At 37.9% G+C, this 21,813-nt stretch overlaps 2 protein-coding genes across 7 annotated transcripts in view; one reads left to right on the top strand and one right to left on the bottom strand.

Moving 5' to 3' along the window:
- Positions 1 to 5,075, bottom strand: part of CDC40 (cell division cycle 40) — a 55,677-nt gene extending 50,602 nt beyond the window's left edge. The window contains exon 1 of the mRNA XM_029943207.1: positions 4,838 to 5,075. Coding sequence (XP_029799067.1) covers positions 4,838 to 5,026 — 189 coding nt within the window. The 5' untranslated portion in view covers positions 5,027 to 5,075. The remainder of the gene's footprint in view (positions 1 to 4,837) is intronic.
- A 474-nt stretch (positions 5,076 to 5,549) lies between these two features.
- The window catches only part of WASF1 (WASP family member 1), a 68,589-nt gene continuing 52,325 nt past the window's right edge, over positions 5,550 to 21,813 (top strand). For 2 of the 6 annotated variants that reach the window (XM_029945484.1, XM_029945483.1), the window contains exon 1: positions 5,550 to 5,568. The gene's annotated coding sequence lies outside the window, so the exon portion shown is untranslated. Of the gene's footprint in view, positions 5,569 to 5,809; positions 6,034 to 6,366; positions 6,509 to 6,911; positions 6,931 to 7,624; positions 7,707 to 21,813 lie in introns of those variants that run through there. The other 4 variants (XM_029945487.1, XM_029945485.1, XM_029945488.1 and 1 more) reach the window with 4 other exon arrangements.

Below are 21,813 nucleotides of genomic sequence, written 5' to 3'. Positions count from 1 at the left end.
CCTGCCTGGGATTCTGTTTCCCTCTCTCCCTGCCCCTCCCCAACTTGCGCTGTCTCTGTCTCTCTCAAAACAAATAAATAAACTTAAAAAAAAATATTGCTATGGATGTACCTCACAAGTTCTGGTATTTTCCTTATTATTCAGTTCAAAATATTTTCTATTATTATAATTTTTTTTTTGACCCACAGGCATATATATACACACACATATGTGTGTGTATATATACGCATGTGTATGTGTGTATGTACGCGCGCATGTGTGTGTATGTTTTTTTTTTAAAGTAGGATCCACACCCAGCATGACGTCCAACAGGGGCCTTGAACTCACGACCCTGAGGTCTTGACCTGTGGGACCTGAGCTGAGATCAAGAGGCAGATGCTTAATCAACCGAGCCACCCAGATGAGCCTTTGCTGGATATATACTTTTTCCATCTTACTTTTGATCCTTATGGAAATCTTAGCATGGCAAAAAAAAAAAAAAGAGAGAGAGATTCAAAGAAGGAAAAATATATTGTATTTGCAGCTGATAGGACCATAGCACTATGCTAGTGAGATCAATAAAAAAATTAAATAAATAAATAATGTGATTTATTAATATATTAGCATAAAAATAAGACACACCTAGAAATACCTGCAGCAAAACTATGCAAGATGCTGATGGAGAAGATTATTAACTTTAGGAGAAATTAAAAATCTAAGGAAAACCTAAATAAATGAATAGATAGAATACTGTCTTCAAATTGATCTGTGGTTCAATGTAACCAAACAAAACCCCACCTAGGTGTTAGTAAAACCCTACGAGTCAACTCTAAACTGTATTTAGAATTACAGGGGCCAAGAATAGCCACGACATTCTTGAATAACTACAACAAAAAAGGGTGAGAGGCACAGCCCCACCAAAGATCAAGCCATATTATTAAAAATGTTCACACCATCCACAAAAATTAAATCCCTGTGGATTTATGACTTAAATGTAAAAAGCAAAAATTTAGTGCTTTCCAAAAACAAAATAGGAGAAAATTCTTATGACTTTGGGATAAGAAAGGATTTCTCAAACAAGAAACAGGAGCCAAACTTCATAAAAGACTAACTTGGTAAGACTAGGCAAATAAGCAACTATTTATCATGACAGGGATGACAGTGAGGAGACAAGCCACAAGCTGGAAAAGATATTTGCGGTACATGTAACTGACAAAGGATATTATCCAGATATACAAAGATCTCCTACAAATCAAAAGACAACCGAAGTCACTTCAAAAAGAAAAAAAAATCTAATCACCAATAACATATATGAAAAGATGTTCAATCTCATTAGTGTTCAGGGAAACGGATTAAAAACACTAAGTACGTTTATAATCTTCTCAAAACGCTTGCTATTTGTCACAATAGTCAGATACAGATGACTGTATCGGCAGGCTTCACATCCCCTCCCTTGGTCATTTCTCTATCATTACATTTACTATGTATAAGGTTTTGTTTGTTTTGCATATAAGTGTTGGTTCACAAACTAACAATAATTAATGTCCCTTACTCTCTTATCATAGAACCTTCATCACCTGGGGGGGTATAGTCCCTGCTGTGTGCTCTGCTTCTAAAGGACCTCTGGTAGCTTACGCAACCTCTCTTCCTGGATTATTTTACTTCACATTTGAGGTGACTGAACCAAATGAGTTCTAGAGACATTCCCTCACTCCCACCCAACCAGTGTACATTGCTTCTCAAATGTACATGGTTTTTCAAGACTTTTTCGCTTACTCTTTCATTCATTCTCTCACCAAATACAGTTCCCTTAATCTTGTATACTAGGCACAGGTAACATGAAAATAGACACAACCATGTCTGGTCGCCAGGGTCTGAAAATAATCCAGGGTAAAGAAAAAATAAGTCACAGCAATGCAGCAAGTGCTACAAATGAGGTACAAAGGGGGCGGCCTGGACAGACAGAGGAGGAAACGTGCACTGAGAATGAAGGACAGAATTTGGGAGTGGGCGGAGCATGATGCATGAAGAAAGGGATTTCCACACAGAGAGACCAGTATGGCAGAAAATCCTGAGAGGGGTAAAAAAGAAAATAAGGCTTTTGGGGCTTTATGGAGAGTTCACCATGGGAGAATGGCAGGTCTTATGTTACATAGGAACTTAGAAATTATCCTGCAGCAACATGGTGTCTTTGGGCAGGGAAGTGATACAACACTGGAATTTAGGAAGTTGACTGGGTGCACTGTGAAGGAAAGAATGGGGTATGGAACTAGGAAACAAGGAAAAAGTAGAAAGACCAGTTAGAAGGTGATTATAATTGTCTTGCATAGAAGTGATAAGAGTCTGAAATAAAATATTTGATAAATATATTTATGTCACAATGACAGCACCCACTATCCAAAAGTAGGCGTTGGAAGAGAAAGGAAAATCAAGTGTGACTCCTGGGAGAAGTAAAGAAGAGATAAAGGAAGGGTGCATCAGTGAAAGTGGAGAGGAAGAAATTAATTTGAGAGAAATTAAGGAAGCAGACATGTTAACAAGCTGAATGACTAGCTTCGGGGGCTGAGGAAGAAGGAAAAGGAGGACCTTCTGTTTTTGGCTTAGACTAATAAGGGGGTTGTGGAATCATTAACCAAAATGGGAAAAACAGGTGACATGGATCTTGAGTGGGGGGGGGGAAATAGTGTTAATTTTTCAGTGCATTGGATTGGAGGTGCCTGAGTACCATCCTGAGTGAGAAGTTTAACAGTTCTGGAGCTACCAGCAGAGTTTAGAACTGGAAATAATGACAGTGTGTCAGGCACTATTCTAAGTACTTAATGTGCTTTGTGACAAGTCTATCCACAAAATAGGTGTTAGCGTTATCCTGACTTTACAGATAAGAAAAACCTTAGGCAGAGAGCACTTAAAGTAACTTATCCAAGGTCACCATTGGGTAAGTGCAGGAGGCAGGATTTGAATCCTGATAGTCTTCGCAGTGTTCAACTGTGAGTCATCAGCAGTACAGACTGAAGTTGAAGGCATGTGAGACTATAAGGGGTGCAAGGAGGATTAAGGGCAGGGTCCCAGGAAATCCCAATATACAAGGGAGGGCAGAAGAACAGGGGATCAGAAAACTGAGGACAGTTTTGGAAGCCAAAGGGAAAGCAAGTTTCAGGAAACCAGAAGAGTGTCACTTGATGCAGATATTCAAGTCAGATAGCAGAACCTGACAAGTTCTCCCATTTCTCAGGGAGAGTAGGTATTTTCCTAAGAGGCTAGAGCTAGGTTGCACTGGGTTGAGGAGAAAATGAGATGAGGTGACAGCTCGGAAAAAGTTAAGGTGTGGAAAGAATGAGAACTCAGGAGGTTGCTGGAATGATACAAATTTGGGGAATTTGTTTTGTTATAAAGATAGGATTCTAAGCATTCTTTCATACCACTCTATAAAACAAAGTAAAATTCGTAAAAACTTGCAAAGGATTAAAGTCATAACGTTATGCTTGGGAACATCTTTTTTTTTTGGTATGATTTTTTTTATGTATAATGAGCATATAATGTATTATTTTCTGACATACAACAAATTGATTTGACAACTGTGTAGGAAACATTTTAAATCAAAGTAATATTTGTACACTGTCTCCCACCAGCACATCTTGAGCTTCTGGTCACCCCCCTTAGGCTCTACTGGGCCTATTACTACCAATTGGTGGATACTTTTCTCTGGCTCTAGACACACCAACCTTTCCTCAGATCTTCAAACACATTAAGCTCCTTATCATCTCAAAACTTGCTTTGTTTGCTTTGTTAACTTTCTTGCAAAGTTTCCTTTGTCTGGAAACTCTTGCCTTATCTTGCACATGGCTGGTTTCTTCTCCTTGAAAGCTGCTTTTTCAGAAAAGATTTCTATGGAAGTGACATTCCTACTTAATTCTATGGAATTGACATTCCTACTTAATTCTCTATCACGGAATTGCTGGGGTTTCCCCCCCCCCTTTCCTAGGACTCAATCGAATCTGTAACTGCTTTATTTGCTCACATTTCGTTGGCTGCCTCTTCCACTAGCATGTGTGCATCATGATGGCAAAGACGTCTGGTTCCCTGGCCTCTGTGTCATCAGCCCCTAGAATAGTTGCTGGCAAATAACGTGTCTTCAGTAAATATTTGTTGAATGAACCATACAACCCATTTTCTCCCTCTATCACCTTCCTCACTGGGATCAAGCACACTGTTTCTTCAACCCAAGGCCTTTTCTCGCTGACCTGACATATATATAATCATAACGGCTAAACTAACACTGCACTTTTATTAGATATCAGAGTCTGTGCTACAAGCTATATTTGCATTATTTCACTTAATTTCTACATAATCCTCTCATATAGATATATACTTTAAAAATGATTTCCATTGCACAGGAGGATGTCGTTGATGAAACACAGGAGGTTGTAAAACTTGCCCAAGTTCACGAAGGGGTGGAGCCGCGATCAGAATCTAGTTCTGACTTCAAAACAAAACAAGGCCGGGCCACTGCTCTCTTCGTTAAGGGTACAAAATCTGGTTTGGGAAGTTCTGATTTACATCTGCTCTACCCAGACCACATCTTAATCATAATAAAGTTTCACCATCTCTCCCCGCCCCTCGCCTTTCCCACTCGCTTGATGGCGGGAGGCGAGAGCCGGGAGCAGTGGAGCGCTGTCCTGAATTTTCAAGTCCCGGCTTCTCCCACGGAAGATGCATGTAAGAAGGAGAAGAGATCCGAGCGTTAGAAACTTACATCTCAGCACTGAGGCAGAGGTAACCCGGAGTGTAACAAACGACTGCCGGATTTTGGAGCAGAAGCAGACAAGTCCCGCACTGCATCAGTGGCCGAAGCGCTTACCTTAACTGCCACCTCCGGAGCCGAGTCCACCGCCACTGCCAGAGACCGCTTGGCCGAAGGTGATTTAGTCAAGTGCATGAGGGAGTCGGCAGCTGGCAGCGAACACCGTTCGCCCTCACTGTCCGAGTCCGATTCGGACCCTGAACCCGAACCATAGGACGCAGCTAGAGATGCAATCGCAGCCGACATGACTGAAACCGATCCTCTGCGGAGACCAGGCCCGGGCGGAAGAAGAGGCTTCCAGGTCCTGACAGATTATCATGACACACATTACTTACTGCCTTTGCTCAGAGTTCATTTACGACATTTTTAAACCATAATAATTAGTATTTGAATAAATATAAGAGAACTGAGAAAATTAAAACGTCTATGTAGGGAAATAGAGAGAATTGTGATACCTTATAACTTTCAGGACCTATTCGGCTGGATTAAAGACTACGAGTTCCGAATTACCCTGAGGTCACGAGGTCCAACACTCCCGCCGTGCAGCGCGACGGGGAGTGAAAGAGGCATCATGGGAAGTGTAGTTTGGAGCGAGGGGCGGGGCGAAGTGGGCAGGCCTCTCTTTGACCCCGCCCCTGAGTGGATGGTTCATTCAATTGGCTATCATCTTCCCTCACTCCCAGGCCCAGCACTGTTCTCTCGGTCCCCTTCCCCCAAATTGGAGATTGGGCAATACCATACAGCCTCGGGAAATGGGGGGGGAGAGCGGTATTCATTCCCTCTGTTGGGTGAGTGGGCGAAGGCCAAGTTTTCCACCACGGCTGCACCTGGGCACTAGGAGCTGAAGAGGAAAGTGGGAATCTTAAATTGGAAGACCTTGAGTGGTGGACAATAGCTCCTGGAGGGAAGGATGGGAAATTAGGTGGCGAGGTCCATCGGGCCCCCCTGCTTCAGGCGCGGATCTCCGCGCCCGGTTGTGGAGCGTCGCGCGCGGGGAGGGGGCGGGTGGGGGGCGGCGGCGGCTCGCGGTGTTGTTCGCTCGCGCGTCGAGCACACGGTGGGTCCGGCGACTGGCGGGCGCTGCAGGCGGCGTTCCCAGTAGCCCGGTGCCTCGGCCGCTGTCCAGAGCGGATTCCACTCCGGAGCCTGTAGTTCCTGGAGGCTCTAGGTGGAGTCCCGGGAGCTGGAGGGGACCGGCGGCCGCCGCCGAAGCATGAAGAAGGGGTAAGGCAGGAGCCCCCCATGATTTCACGGTGAGCGCGAGTCTCTCAGGAATTGTTTTTTTGGTGGGGACAATGCTGGGAGAGGAACTCTTTCTCACTGGCCAGAACGGATAGAGGTGTGTGTGGCGCTCTTGTTCGGCGAAGGTGACGGGGATGGGCGCGCCTCCCCCGCGACGGCCCCCACCCCCATTCGCGGCTTTCCTGAGCTCCGGCCGCCCACCCGCCAGCCGGGCTGGGTGCCGAGGCCGAAGGCCGGCCGGCGGCGCCTAGGGCTCGGTCGCAGGGACCGCCCGAGGCTGCTCTAGGCGGGGAGACTGCGGGTCTCACCTGGGGTGCCACCGCCGAGCGCCCCTGCCCCGTCTGCCACCCCCGTGCCTCCTCGCTGTGGGGGCGGCCGCCGCACCGGGTGGCAGCGAAGCCCCCGCTTGCGCTGAGTGCGGGAGGCTCTGTAAAGCCGGCTTGTGTGCGTGTTTGCGCCGCGCGTCTTTATATTACAGACATAAAGGTAAAAGCGAGTGCGGGGATCCCTTTCTTCCCCCGAAGCGGGGTGGGGGGCGAAGCGGGGCGGTCGCCTCGGATGTCTGGTTATGGGGGAGCGCCTCGGGTAGAGTTAGGGAGCCGCTTACTCAGCTCGGTGGTCGGCAGGACTCGCCCATTGTGCCACCCAGATAATTATTCAACTATGCAGCATCCATTGCACCTTTCCCATTTCTCTTTTCCCCTTGCTACAGCATGCCCCCTAGCTTCGGTACTCTGACGCCTTCTCTTGCTTGCACTTGGCCGATGATGAAGTGGAATAATGATGAAAAGAAAGCACATCTGACCTGATCATTCGCAACCTGTCCTAGAGCCGATTAATTAACTAATCCCCAGCTAGACTAGATACTTTAATACGACTCCGTCTAATCCTGTTCTTTACTGTATAAGGTGTGCTTTGGATTATAATTTAATTTTTTCTTTGGTGTTCGATTCACGTATTAGTTAAGTCTGTTTCTTGTCCGGTAATTGATTCTTGGCTATTCGTCCCATCTTATGTTCTTAAGTGTGATATATGTGATAGGTAACTTTCAGCTTTCTAAGTGTTGATAGTACGGTATCATAATTACAAACGCAGCCTGTCTTCGAACTCTCAGAAACAGTTTTTTCCGTATCTAAGTTTCTCTTAGGAAAGTATGTTTATTTATCGTGGATATTTGAATAAAGTGCTCTTTCGGGTTTTGGATGAGAAAAGTTTTGTATTTCTTTGTTTTTCAATAACGAAATATTTAATTGCTAATCCTAGCCTACAGTTGAATGTAAGGAATCATGTAATATTTTTAGGTGGGGTTTTAACTGCTATAATGAGCATTTGCTAATTTCTTTAAATTTTATTTTTATTCTGTTCTTTGCAATATCATGAATTACTTGTTATAAAATTTTCTCATATTTTTTCTAACTTCTTTCTGCAAGGATGGGCAGGCTCCAATCTTGCATGATCTACCTGAAAGATGAAATATTTTATTTGAAAACAGAAGAAACTGTTGGTTACTTGATTATTATGTTAAAAACTGCCTTTCATTATTTAAAAATAAATGATTCACTACAAGTGTTTCCTTTTTTTTTTGTAATTCTCCCCTTCCAGCTTTTCTCCTTTAAGCTTGTTGCCATAACCCTCTTGATAAAACAGAATTGCACATAGGCATTGCAGAGGCAATTGATTTAAGGTACAGTACTTGTTTTATGTCCTTTGCAAGTGGCGCACAAATAATATAACTTGATAGTGTAGGATCAGTTGCTTGGTTAGAAAATGACCTTGCAATTTACAAAATGGACACCTCTGTGCCTTGGTTTCCTTATATGCAAATGGAGGAAATACTTATTTGTGCTACTGAGTAGTATGCATAAATTCAGTAAACATGTTTTCATAATGTTTTTAAAGAAAATTTAAATATTTTAGTTGATGGATGATGAAACTATACCAGCATAAAACAAAGAAAAAATGTCAGGGTATTCCATGGCATGTCAGAATGGCTGATTTACATTGAATTTTGTTTTGGAGATGTATGGCTCTAAACTGAAAAATGTTTCTTATCCATCAAGAGTTTTTGATGATTGTAAATTTAATAGACATTATTGTTAGTACCTATATGTAGTTATAAATATAAATATAGTTTATATTGGTGAAAAAAGTTACATGACTTGGTAATAAACAAATACAATCTTGAATTAAGTTTGTAAGAAAAAAATTTCCAGAAAATGTTAAGGTCTTTTTTATTGAAGAATTTGTAGATAGTGTGATCCAAAATACATAGTTGTGATCTTTGTAAAGTGTGATAGGGAGTTTTATTAGTTGGGTTTGTAAATAATTGCATATTCAGACATAGTAATAATCTATAATATTATATTTAATTAAACAGTTTGCTTTATTTTCAGACTAGGTTAAGCTATCAATTTCCAAGTGTTTGGTTTTCATTATGACAGAAATGGTATTAGTTGCTTTTGGTTTCCTTTTTAGAGTATTATTAACTCAGTTAATTTTTATAGCAAACTCTACTGTTAAAATATTATGTTATTAGAACTTTTACCAGAGCTTTGTGGGGAAGCTTCATATAGATGATAAGTTTATGGAAATGTCTTCAAAATGACTACTGTTTAATTTCTTTTTTTGAGAATAAATTTGATTACATTCTTAATGTTTTCTCAATTTGCCAACTTAAAATTCAGCTGTCATTATCTCTAGGGTAAATACAGTTAATTAAAGGTTTTTCTAAGTTCCTTGAGAACAGGAACTTTCCTGATGTTTATTGTCCTAAATCCAAAATTGCTAGCATAATGTTTATTAGCAAATAGTAGGGGCTCCTTTTTGTTGTTGCTGGACAGATGAAATGAATGAGTGAAGAGTATCCATTGATTTTATGTACCGAGGAGAAATTTTTAAAAATAAATTTATCAAACAAATTTTAACTCATGAAACATAGCTTTATCTCAGGAGAAAAGAGAAAATGTTTTGGAGGTGCTTTGAACTTTATTACCTGTTCAGATAGCATTCCTTTACCCATACTTATTTTTGAAAGACCACTAAATACTACATAATGTATGTGATGTCAACCTTTCATTTATAAAATGATTAAGTTTCTTACCCTTATAGATCACTTCATGAAAATGTACAGTAAAGGTTTTTTGTTGTTGTTTTTCCTAAATTTGATGAGTATAGAAATGTGTTTGATTTTTAAAAATATTTATATTATTTAAAAAGATGTGCGTACATCCTGTGCTAAATGTCTCTGAATACTGAATTTTAAAAATAAATGACTTCCGAGGTGAAGTTTTTTATAACGTACAGAGCCTTGTATTTTTAATTTATCACATTTGGTTTATAATTTTCAGTCTTTGTGTATTGCTTGTTCCTAATTTAGCATGAGATCTATATTTTAAAACTTGGAAAATGATTTAGAACTTGGAACTTTCTCAAAAACAATAGATTCACAGACAACCCACCAAATTTAACCCATAGTATACTGAAGTTATAAGATTAGACTAATAATACTAGAGAATTAAAGAATACTAATAATAATTCAGATAAATATTATATTGAAAAGACCTACACTATGTACAACAATTTTTCTTTGGGAAAATCCATTCAGAATGGATTTGGTAATGTTAGGAATACATTTCTCTTGTGTTAGACACGACGACATTATTGGGAACTTCTCTAACATCCACTGGACATGAAGAGGAGGATCTTCCTCTGTTCAGTGAGCCTTACATTATATGGGGAAAGAGGTGAAATGAGAGAAATTGGAAGGAGCTAGGGTTTTCTCTGTGATGTTTGACAAGTCATTTTTCCCTTTCAGGGTCTTTGGTTTTCTCTGTTATAAAATGAGACGGTTGACGTAGACAATCTATGAGATTCCTTTCAGCTACAAATAAAATTCACAGGCACTTCAATGCTCAGTGTAACCAGTTTTTTCTGAGAGTTCATTTTTCCTTTCTAATGTTAACTGCTTTTATACCTCCTCTCATGGACTTTCTTCTTTCTAGCTCTACATCTGAAAAGATTATAGTCATGCCTGTAATCATTTTCTGTCATGCCTATTCTTGGAAGCAAGACTTTTTAAGTTTTAAAGGAGTTTTTTGTAATGTTTGTTATTTTGTCTGCTTTTATTTTTATTCTACTTGACTTTTTAACTCCTAGCATCACCAAGAAACAGAAGTAAGATGATTTGCTTTGTTCTCTTTTGTTTTTTATTGACAGTGTTTAAGTAAAGTCAAGGTAGATTTTATTTGAACTTGGGAGAATGATCATATCCAGTGAATCTCCCGAGAAATTTTTTTTATAAGGAAAATTATTGGAACTAAGGTTTTGGAGTGGGTTTATGAAGGTAAAATGATGGAATGTGGCCTGTGAGTAGACTTGTCAGGTACAGTATGGGATAGATTGCATTTTTGTTTGCTAAATCTTGCAGTCTTACTTTGGGTACTCTAGAACTTTGGGCATGGCAGGAGCACAAGTGTGGTCTGTGATTGGAGGCAGAGTGAAAAATTGAGTTTATGAATTCCTTGAGAATAGAAACAGGTGGATTGTTGTTTTGGTTGGTTGTTTTGTTTTGCTTTGCTTCATTTTTGTGTTTCCAGAATTCTTTAAGTTAAATGGATATTTGAGTGGTTACAGTTGTTACAAAGATTAGCAGGTAGAAAGATCAGGATGCTGTGAGAATAAGGGTCATGAAACAGATCCCTATTTTCATGAACTCATGAAACAGTTATGATGCTCATATACATTGGAATATTATTTTTTTGTAATTCATATTTGGAGGCTAATAATATTCAAAAATAATATGTAACATGTTCTCCCAAGTAGAAAAAAATGATATTACATGCTTGCTATATATGCAAGTCACTGTATAGCCACTGTTATATTTATTATTTTATTTAATTAATATCATAGTCCTGTTAGAATTTAGTGGAAGAAGAAGGTTAATGAAATTAAACAAGTGGTTTATTCTCAGCAGAAATGCAGGTTTTCTGGGAAGCACTTTCTCTTTCCTTTTCCTCACTAAGTTACTCTGGAGCAACCATTTCGGTAACTTGATAACAATAATTCTGCCTGCCTGCTACTGCTCTTCTCATTTGTAATTGGTCAGTCTAGTGGTGGTACCACTTGTCCTGTGCGAAACCAATTATTCACTCAGCACATAATTTTGAAGACCAAGTAGTTGCTAAAAGTATCAATGGAGAGCAAAACAGAGGTCTTCATACCCTTGGAGGTAACAGCATGATTAGAGAGACAGATAATGAACAAATATACATATCTGTAATTTGAAATTGTGGTGAGTGCTGTAAAGGAAAAGAAAAGGGAACCTGATTTACCTTGGGAGTCAGGGAGGGTTCTTTAAGAAAAAGTAGTGAAAGTTAGCTATGAGAAAAAGGAAGAGATGCCAGGAATACATGCTAAATAGTTTGGAAGTGGGAAAGCTTGGTAGCTTCAAATAAGAACTAAAAAGAGGCCAGAGTAGATAAAGCTCAACTATGTAGTGAGCAAGAGGGATTGTGGCTTACTGTAAGGTTGTAAAGGTAACTAGGACTCAGACCATGTAAGGTCTTCTTAAGTCTTGTTTCCGTTAGGATTCTGGATTTTATTTTGAGTGTGTTGGGTAAAGCCATGAAGGGTTTTAATCAGGTTAACACCTGGACGGCATCTATCTTTTAAAAAAGATCACTCTGGGAGATCAGTCACAATTCTGCCATTTTTGTTGGTGCAGTTCTAAACACCTTCACTAAGCCAAGACACTCAGAAGTTTTCCTGAATTCTCAGTGCCCAGAGTTCAGAATAATTTGTTTTTATTCCAGTGACTGAAACTGTAAGATGTAAAACTCATACTGTGAGTGGTAGAGTTTCTTGTCATGTGAACTAAATAAACAGGGGCATTTGGAAGAAAGAATAAGAGAAGCAGATACACAGAGTTCTGACTGTATTTACCTGTCTTTGTCCATGGTCCTGAGATTGGGTTCTAGGAGACACCTGAGTGTAATAATAATAAAAATCTTGGTAATAAGTTGTTTGTTTTTTCCCATAAACTAGTTGGAATTATATTTCTGGTACTTGGCAGCCAACCAGCCAAGTCTCATCATAGATTAATTTGTACAAGGTCATATGTTTAATAAAAATTGTAGAGGTGGAATTTGAACACAGTTTTTAAAATCCTTTTTTTCCTACTGCTCTGTGCTGATAAAGTACCACTTATTAAACTAATGATTCTAACTGAATTCTAAGGAGGTAGAGGTTGCATGTGGTTGACATCTGTTAGGTGATGGTGGCAGCACTGTTTTATTTTGGGTATGTTTGACAGTGGTACAGCCTCCTGCCATTCTCTCCTCTTGAGTAACTGTTAATTAGGTTGTAATAAGTTAATGTATCAATACTAACTCATTTGAAAAGAAAAAGAAGGGGCACATGGGTGGTTCAGTCGGTTAAGCATTGGACTTTTTGGTTTTGGCTCAAGTCATGATCTCACAGTTCATGAGTTCAAGCCCCAAGTCAGGCTCTGTGCTGACAGTGCAGAGCTTGCTTGGGTTTCTCTCTCTCTCTGGGATTCTCTCTCTCTCCCTTTCTTCTTTCTGTCCCTCCCCCCAAAAAACAAGTGAATAAAAACCTTAAAGAAAAAGCTTGCATGTCAGGGCATAGATGAACTTATTTGATTTCTCTGCCAAAATGTGAAGTCTGTCAGTTTTTTGCAATTTGCTATGAAAATAGGCTTTTTTGATTTCCACTCTTTATTTAGACTTCGTTGTCTTACATATCTTTTTGAGCTGGGGTAAATTTTGTGACATACATGTGCTAGAGACGATGTCAGAGAATTGTAGAACAGTTAAGGAAAAAAGGAACAGGAGAAGCATTTTATATTTTAGTTGAGGATGAAGTCTAGCAATCAAAAATATTTTGTTGATATATTTGGTGTAATTCATTTTCTGTGTTGATTTCCTGTTTTCAATTTTGTTGATTTTTACTCTTATTATTTGCTGCATCTGCTTGCTTTAGGCTTCCATGCTATTCTTACCATAGTTTTGTAAGATGGATCCTGAGATTATTGATTTTAGATCTTTCTTCTTTCCTAATGTATGCATTCAGTGCTCTAAATTTTCCTCTGAGCACTACTTCTGATGGATCCCACACATTTTGATTGGTGGTATTCTCATTTTCACTTCAAAGTATTTTCAAATTCCTCTTGAGATTTCTTTGACCCATGTGTTATTTAGAAGTGTGGTGTTTTATCTCCAAATATGTTGGGATTTTCTAGCTATCTTTCTGCTGTCACTTTCTATTTTAATTCCATTGTGGTCTGAGAGCATACATTCTGTGATGTCTATTCTTTTAAGTTTTGAAGGGTGTATATTATGGCCCAGAATGTGGTCTATCTTGGTGAATAGTCTATCTGAACTTAAGAAGAAGGTGGTTTCTGCTGTTGTTGGGTGAAGAACTATATAAATGTCAATTAGATCCAGTTGATTGATGGTGTTGTTCAGTTCAACCCTATCCTTACTAATTTTCTGCCTGTTGGATCTGTCAGTTACTTATAGAGGGGTGTTGAATTCTCTATAATAGTGAATTTATCTATTTCTCCTTGCAGTTCTATCAGATTTTGCCTCACATATTTTGGTGTTCTGTTGTTAGGTGTATATACGTTAAGGATTGTTATGTCTTCTTGAAGAATTTACCCCTTTATAGTATGTAATACCCTTCTTTATCTTTGAAAAATTCCCTTGCTCAGAAGTCTGTTTCCTCTATAATTAATATAGCTACTCCTGTTTTCTTTTGATTAGTCCTAGCATGTCTCCATCCCTTTACTTCATCTGTATATATGTATCTTTACATTTAAAGAGGTATGTTGTAGACAACAGATAGTTGAGTTTTTTTCCATCCACTCTAACACTTAATTGGTGTGTTTGAATCATTCACATTTAAAGTCGTCATTGATATAGTGGATTAATATCTATCATGCTGTAGATTTTCTATTCATTACACTTGTTCTTTGTCCCCCCTCTTTTTCAGCCCTCTCTGACTTTAAATGAGCGTTTTATATGGACCCGTTTTTTCTCCTCTCCTTGTATATAGATTATACTTATTTTTTAAATGTATTTTAGTGGTTGTCCTAGAGTTTGCAACATATATTTACAACTAACCTAAGTCCACTTTCAAATGACACTGTTATTTCATAGGTACTGCACATACCTTATAATGAGTATTCCTGGTTTCTCTCTCCCATCCCTTATAACATTGCTGCCATTCATTTTGCTTATCTGTATACTATAACCACCTGGAACTTTGTGGCTAGTACCACTTTGAACAGTTACCTGATATAATCAGAGAGGATTAAATAAAGATTTTTATCTTCCGTTTATTCATTCTCTGTGGCTCTTTCTTTATGTAGATTGGAATTTCTGACCTTTTTCTCTAATTTTTTTTCTTGCAAGGCAGGTCTACTGGTGACAAATTCCCTCAGTTTTTATTTGGCTGAGAAAAGTCTCTTTTTCATTTTTAAAGGATAATTTCTCTAATAACAAAATTCTAGGTTGGTGGTTTTTTTCTTTCAGCACTTGAAATATTTCACTCTACTTGTCTTTTTTGCATGGTTGCTGATGAGAAGTCCAACATAATTCTTACCATTGTTTCTCTATAAGTAAAGTGTTTTGTTTGGTTTTGTTTTTTCTGACTCATTTCAATGTTTTCTAATTGTTTTTAGTTTTCTGCAGTTTGGATTACATATACTTAGGTATATATATTTTGGTACATGTCTTTCTTGATGTTTTCCAAGCCTCATGAATTTATGGTTTGGCTTCTCATTAATTTTGGAAAATTCTAAGGCATTATTACTTCAGATATTTCCTCTATACTCTTCTCTCTCTTCTGGTATTTCCTATGTAAATGGTATGCCTTCTTTTATTATTGCACAGTTCTTAAATATTCTGTTTTCTTCATTTTCTTTTTTCTTTGTATTTTAAATGTTTGGGAAGTTTCTACTAATACTTCTTCAAGCTCATTGATTTTTTTTTCCTCAGCTGTGTCCAGTGTACTGATGATCCTATCAAAAGCATTATTTATTTCTGTTACAGTGTTTTTGATTTCTAATGTTTCTTTTCTGTTGATTCATAGTTTCCATCTCTCTGTTTACAATATCCATCAATTTGTGCATGTTGTCTACTTTATCCATTAGAGCCCTTAGCATGGTAATCATAATTCTTGTAAATTCCAAGTCTGATGATTACAAAATCTGCTCTATCTGAATTTGGTTCTGATGCTTGGTTTGTCACTTTTGAATATGTTTTTATTTCCTTTTAGCATGCCTTATACTTTTTTGTTGAGAGCCAGACATGATACATAAGATAACAGAAACTGAAGAAGGTAGGTCTTTTACATGAGGTTTTGTATTTCTCTGACTAGGAATTAGACTGTGTTTACTGTTTGCTGTAGCTGTAGGTGTCAGAGGTTTCAATTTTCTCGTGTTCTTGTTTTTGTTTCCCTGTTGTATTCGGGTTTCCCTACAAATACTTTCTTAAATAGAGTCTGATCCTTGCAGTTTTTTCAGCCAAAATCCTGTGACTCTGTAGGAGTCCTCTGTTTTAATTTTTTTATATGTTTGTTTATTTTTGAGAGAGAGACAGACAGAGGTGAGTGGGAGAGGGGCGGAGAGAGGGGGAGACACAGAATCCAAAACTCCAGGCTCTGAGCTGTCTGCACAGGGCCTGATGCAGGGCTTGAACTCACAAACCATGAATCATGGCCTGAGCTGAAGTCAGACACTTAACCAATTTAGCCACCCAGATACCCCTCTAGGAGTCCTATTGATGTGGTGGTAAGCTGTGGGAAGTGGAGTAGTAGTCTGCAATACTAGATTTTTTATTTTTAACATTTTATTTTTAAGTAATCTCCACATCCAACCTGGAGCTTGCACCTATAATCCTGAGATCAAGAGTCACATGCCCTACCAACTGAGCCAGCCAGACACTCCTATAATCTTATATTTAGATATCAGTCTTTTACTTTGTCTGGACCTCCATAAGTGCTTCTCCATTTTTCTTCCCCTGCCCTCCTTCACCACCTGTAGGTATGTCAGACTAGAGTGGGTACGAACTGGGTAGTTTTCATTTCTCCCAAGTTGAACAAGGCTCTGATGAAGTCTTTTCCTTTGCTAGATAGCCTTTTCTTGTGGAGAATTCTCTGGGCTGGTTTCAAAATGGTTATTGTTTTTCTTCCCCCAGTCAAGCATAAGATTTTTCTCTGATTTTCCCCATGAGAACCTGTGGGGCATAAAACCTAGGAGAGTGTAGCAGCTTCTCTCAGACTGCACCCTCCTGCCCCACAAGAGGTTTAAACTCTCCAGTTAGTCCACAGTTAGCCTCCAGCAACTTGTTCAGGTTACCATTTAAGTGTTCATATCAGTTCCTGACTTCTGTGCTTTCATCTTCAGTTAATCTATATTCTAAGTATTAATCGTTCTAATTTTGTTGTGAGAGAAGAATGATGACTTCCAAACTTTTTACATGTTGGAATGGAACCTGGAAGTAATTGTAGATTAAAAACAACTACATATTATTCCACTATGTGGATGTATCAAAATTTATTTTATTTGTTCCGTACTGTTAGTCTCTTATATGGCAAGCCTTACGCTAGTAAAGCTCTCCTTGGATAAACTGCAATTTTGATATTAATGGCTATGTTTCAGTTATCTATATCTCCTCATGTAATTACCTAGAGATTAATCAGGAATTGGCTATATTTAAACCCAAAGACTGGATTTAATTCTTAGTGCTTTCACTTATGTAATATTTGACCATTTTACTTCCGATTAGTATCCTCATTTGTAAAAATATGAATGATAACCACCAGCTGGAAGAGTTGTTATAAAGATTAAATGATATATTAGAAGGTATTTGTGAACTATAAATCACTATATAAAAGTTAGGTAATTTAGGGGGCACCTGGGTGGCTTAGTTGGTTAGGTGTCCAACTTTGGCTCACTTTGGCTCAGGTCATGATCTTGCAGTTCATGGGTTTGAGCCCTGTCTTGGGCTCTACTGATGGCTCAGAGCCTGGAGCCTGCCTTCAGATTCTGTTTCCCTCTCTCTTTCTACCCCTCACCCTGCTCACACTCTGACCCTCTCTCTTTCAAAAATAAATAAATGTTAAAAAAATTTTTTTAAGTTAAGTAACTTAGGTATATTAAATTATGAGGTTTAATAAATAAGCAAGCACCTTGGTAATTAACTAGCTTGAGACCAGGTTGTCTAGGACAGTGTTTTGAAAGAAGATACGATTTATTGATAATTCTGACAGAGGACAGTTGATTCTGAGGGAGATAGCTAAGTAACAGGGACACCTTAAAAACTTAATTGATGAAAAAGATGTTTGATAGGAGTTGATAGGGAATATTGTTTAACTTATGATAGAATACATTAGGTTTCATGAAGATAAGAACTAAGAAAAATGAGCAAAGCCATTTTTATATAGCTCTGAAACTGTGCAGGCACTCACTATAATTTCTAAAATACTTAAGACTGTTAATCAGATAGAATTTCACTTATTCCAATATTATTCTCCAAATTACTTAGTGATAATTTTGAGGTAACAGATTTTAGTGACTGATACTCAAAAGTGTGATCTGTGGACCAGTAGTATACCAGCACCATATGAGAGCTTGTTAGAAGTGAAGAATATTAGATATTTCTGCCCACTCCATATCTGCTGAATCAGAAAGTACTGAGTCAGAATAACAAGATCCCTAGGTAACTGGTATATACATTAATGTTTGAAATCACTGACTTAGTATGCATGAATCTTACAATAGAGAAAGACCTTTGTCAAGGTTTTCAACTACATCGTGTCTCTGAATGACTTTTAAAGAAAGAAGTGCATACTGGGTTAATTGTAACTTTATCAGTATTGATAAAATTGTTCTAAACAAAGGGACGCACTAATCTATTTTAAAATCTTACATACTTAACAAAGATGAGGATAGGCTTTTGTAAATCTGATGATCTGTAGAGCAATATTGAAATTAAAAAAGTAAGGTTAATTTTTAAACTTGTAAAAAGTGATAATGGTTCCTTCATGTAACTTCACTGAGAATTTAGAGAATCCATTTACATGTCTTTTCCCAAAAAATTATATCTTCTCCCTATAAAAGTAAAATTTGTATTTTAACTACTTTTTATGGGAATAGTTCTAAATGTATTATGCAGTTCTCTATTTCCTTAAAAAAAAGCATATGGAATGTAATTTAATTTTCTAAATGATAAAGATTCCCCTGTCCTCTACCACAGCCTTATATGTATAGACCCTCTGGGTTAAACTGATTAATTGACTCATTATGAAAACCTACTGTTATTGTAGTTTGTTATAATACAAAGATGTTGGTTATTAGAGGATTTGGGATTATTTATCCATGTAACAAGTTATCCCGCATTGCTGGCCAACGTTATTGTGTTTGGTATTTTGAAGTTTATATTTCTCTGTCTATATTTATATGCCTGCTTCCAGCAGTTTCCTCCTCTAAATTGTTGCTTCTGATCTACTGCATTCTAGGAAACTGATGAAATCATACATCACAGGAGGGTCTTGGCCTCTCCATTAATTAATTAATTAGTATTTATTGAGCAGCTGTTACGTGCTAGATTCTGCTAAATGCTGAATATTCAATGAAGAATAAAACAAAATCCTTGCTTGTGTGGGGCTTACATTCTAGTGGGAGAGATAGGCAATAAACAAATACCAATCTAATATAATGATAGGTAGTAATAAGTGCTATGAAGAAAAATAAAACAGGATATAGATATAGAAAGTAGTAGGAGGAGCCACTACCTTTTTTTTTTTTTTGAGAGAGAGAGAGAGAGAGAGAGAGAAACCGTGTGATCAGATCAGCAGAAGAACAGACAGAGAGGGAGACACAGAATCTGAAGCAGGCTCCAGGCTTTGAGCTGTCAGCACGGAGCCCTACACAGGGGTCAGACTCACAAACTGAGACCATGACCTGAGCCAGAGTCAGACACTGAGCTACCCAGATGCCCCAGGAGCCACTACTTTAAATAGAATTGTTAGAGTGAGGGGAGTACAGACCTGATTGAAGTAAAGGGAGATATAATAGTTTTGGGTTTTTTTTTTTAATGTTTATTCATCTATTTTGAGAGTGAGCACACGAGCAGGAGGGCAGAGAGAAAGGGAGAGGGAGAGAATCCCAAGCGGTCTCCTCACTGCCAGCATGGAGCCTGAGACAAGGCCAGATCCACGAACCAGGGGATCATGACCTGAGCTGAAACAAGAGTCGGGTGCTTAACCAACTGAGCCATTCGGATACCCTGAGATCTAATAGTTTTTAGAAGAAGAATGCATAAATTTATTACAGAGACTGGGGCTTCCTCTTTGCCTAGAATTCTCAGGTGTTTACTAAGGTATAAATTTTAAATATTTCTGCAGTTTTGATTTTGTTGTATAACATGGGAACCAAAGGTATGATAACCATCACACCATCTTAAGAATTTTTATGCTAACTTCTGGGATGAAAGGCAGGCTGAAAGATAGAGTTTAGATGATAAAATGTTGGAACTTTGGAAGCTTTAAAGAACTATTATAATACAGGAATCAAAATTAGAATTCTAGAAAATTTAGGATTTAAAATAACACTGTAACAAATGTATGCTGTTTCTTCAGCCCCCTGAAGAAACAGAATGGCTTCCCACATGGCCATACTGCTCCTGACTTAATAGTGACACAAATAATAACAATAGTACCATTTTTTGAGCCCCTTATTATATATGTGCTAGGCATTGTGCAAGGCATATGTGATATGATCTCACAAACACCTTGTGAAAAGGTTAGTTCTAATTTTTATGAGGTACAAACTAAGGTTTGAGCATAGACTGCTACAAAGTCTTTCAGTACTAGCCCACATTTAATTGCTTAGTCTCATATGAAGCTTACTCCTTACTCAGGCTTCCTCTAGATATAGGGGGAAACTGGAATTATTTTGATTACTTGTTGGGTAGCAAAACTGGAGGTATGTGTTGGAGATTGCTTCCGCAGTTCAAGCCATGTGCCCAGTAAAAACTACCATGTAATAGTGTGCCATAATTAAATATGACTTGTGGTTATTTTGTCAGTAATTCACATACAGTGAAAAGATTAGTGAATTAATTAGTAAGGAATCCAGTACTTCGCTTTAATTTAAAGATAATCTCAAATTCTAAGTGATTTGGTGCTGTTACTAGAAATAGATCTAAAGAATGAGTAAATTTCTTTTTGAGGAGTCTTGGATAATGAATTTGAATTTGGATGTGTTGAATTTGAGTTAATGAGACATTCTTGTGTTGTCTGGCAGACTGATAGCACAGGACTAAATATTTACAGGGATGTTGGGCTTTGTGTAAGCAATTCTGGGGTGATAGTTCAAGATTTGAAAATAGATGGATTTATGAAGAAGAGAGTGTAAAAAAGAGTGGGGTATAACAAAACTGTTGACTCCTGACTTAGTATTTACAAAGTGGGAATTAAAAAAAAAACCAGAACAGGATGATGAAATGTGATCAGAAAGGATATAATGTGTTGCGTTCTGATACGGCTGTTTTTTTGGGGGGGACCAGGAGGTAAGGTATTGTAGGCTGGGGCACTTCTCCTTTGAAGAGGAATCTGAAATGCTAGTTACTCAGAGGGGATACAAACCCAGAAGTATGTTCATGTTTTGAAAAAGGAGGAGAATGAAAGGATTACAAGGACTTTGGTAAGGACAAAAGAAATTTTAATGAGAATTGAAGGGGTAGGATGGAATATTTAAATCAGAAAGGAACATTTTCAGATATGGAGGGCTTTGAGGTAGAATCTGTACATAGACACTTAATGTATGGAGTAGAAGCAAAGTTGCTAACTCCTCAATCCTCAGGTCTGGAAGTACTGACAATGGAGCCCTCAAGAGAAGTGGGGTGCATTTTGAAAAGCCTTGTTCTAATCTATATGCTTCCAACACTTGATTTGGGGTTGGCAGGCAGTACCTGCCATGTCTGTCATATGAAGTAAGACTCTTCAAGGGAGGAAAGGGGTCATGGATTACTGGTGAGTGTTCAATCATAAATGTACTCTTTCTTGCTTGCAAAAATAAATCTTCTTTCATTTTGATAGAGGCAGCCAATATCTGTATACCGTATGAATAGTAGATCAGTGTTAATGTCATAAAAATCATTATTTTCATGGTCAGCCTAGCAATGGAAGTAAATGAAATAAAGCACATCTCATTACTGATTTGTATATAAGGACTTCGTGTCATTCATTAACACTAAAAAGAAAATGTAAATTTCTTTTTTATAATGTTATGCTAAATACAGAAAGATGACATTAATGACCTGTCATCAGTTGAACATGAATTTTAATATATATTCCTTGTAGTGGGGATGGATTTATGATTCTCCAACTAATTTTAAATTCATTAAATTCACTCATTAAAAGTCTTACTGTTATATGAGAGGTCATGTTAGGAGCAGAAACTGCTGGTTAAAACAGTATTTACTGTAATATCCTTATGGAGTCTTTTATAGGGTAAAATGAAATGCTTGTTATAAAAGGGCTTTTGAAACAAGTCTCTATTAATACAGGTTGTTACTGTTAGAGGCCACAGGACTAGGACTATAGATAAGGCCATGATTTATATTTTTTGTGAAGTATTTTAATGTGGTATTTAAGTATTTCTAAGGTAATAAATGACTAGACTGAACACTAAGTATTTGTTTTAGTTCTCATTAAGTTTATTATTTTTAATTTTAAAGTAACTCCCTATACCAATCATATTTGAG

Source organism: Suricata suricatta, chromosome 7, assembly GCF_006229205.1.
Source record: "Suricata suricatta isolate VVHF042 chromosome 7, meerkat_22Aug2017_6uvM2_HiC, whole genome shotgun sequence".
Classification (NCBI taxonomy): Eukaryota; Metazoa; Chordata; class Mammalia; order Carnivora; family Herpestidae; genus Suricata; species Suricata suricatta.
The sequence above is the reverse complement of the archived record's forward strand: the minus strand, read 5'-3'. Positions and strand labels throughout refer to the sequence as shown.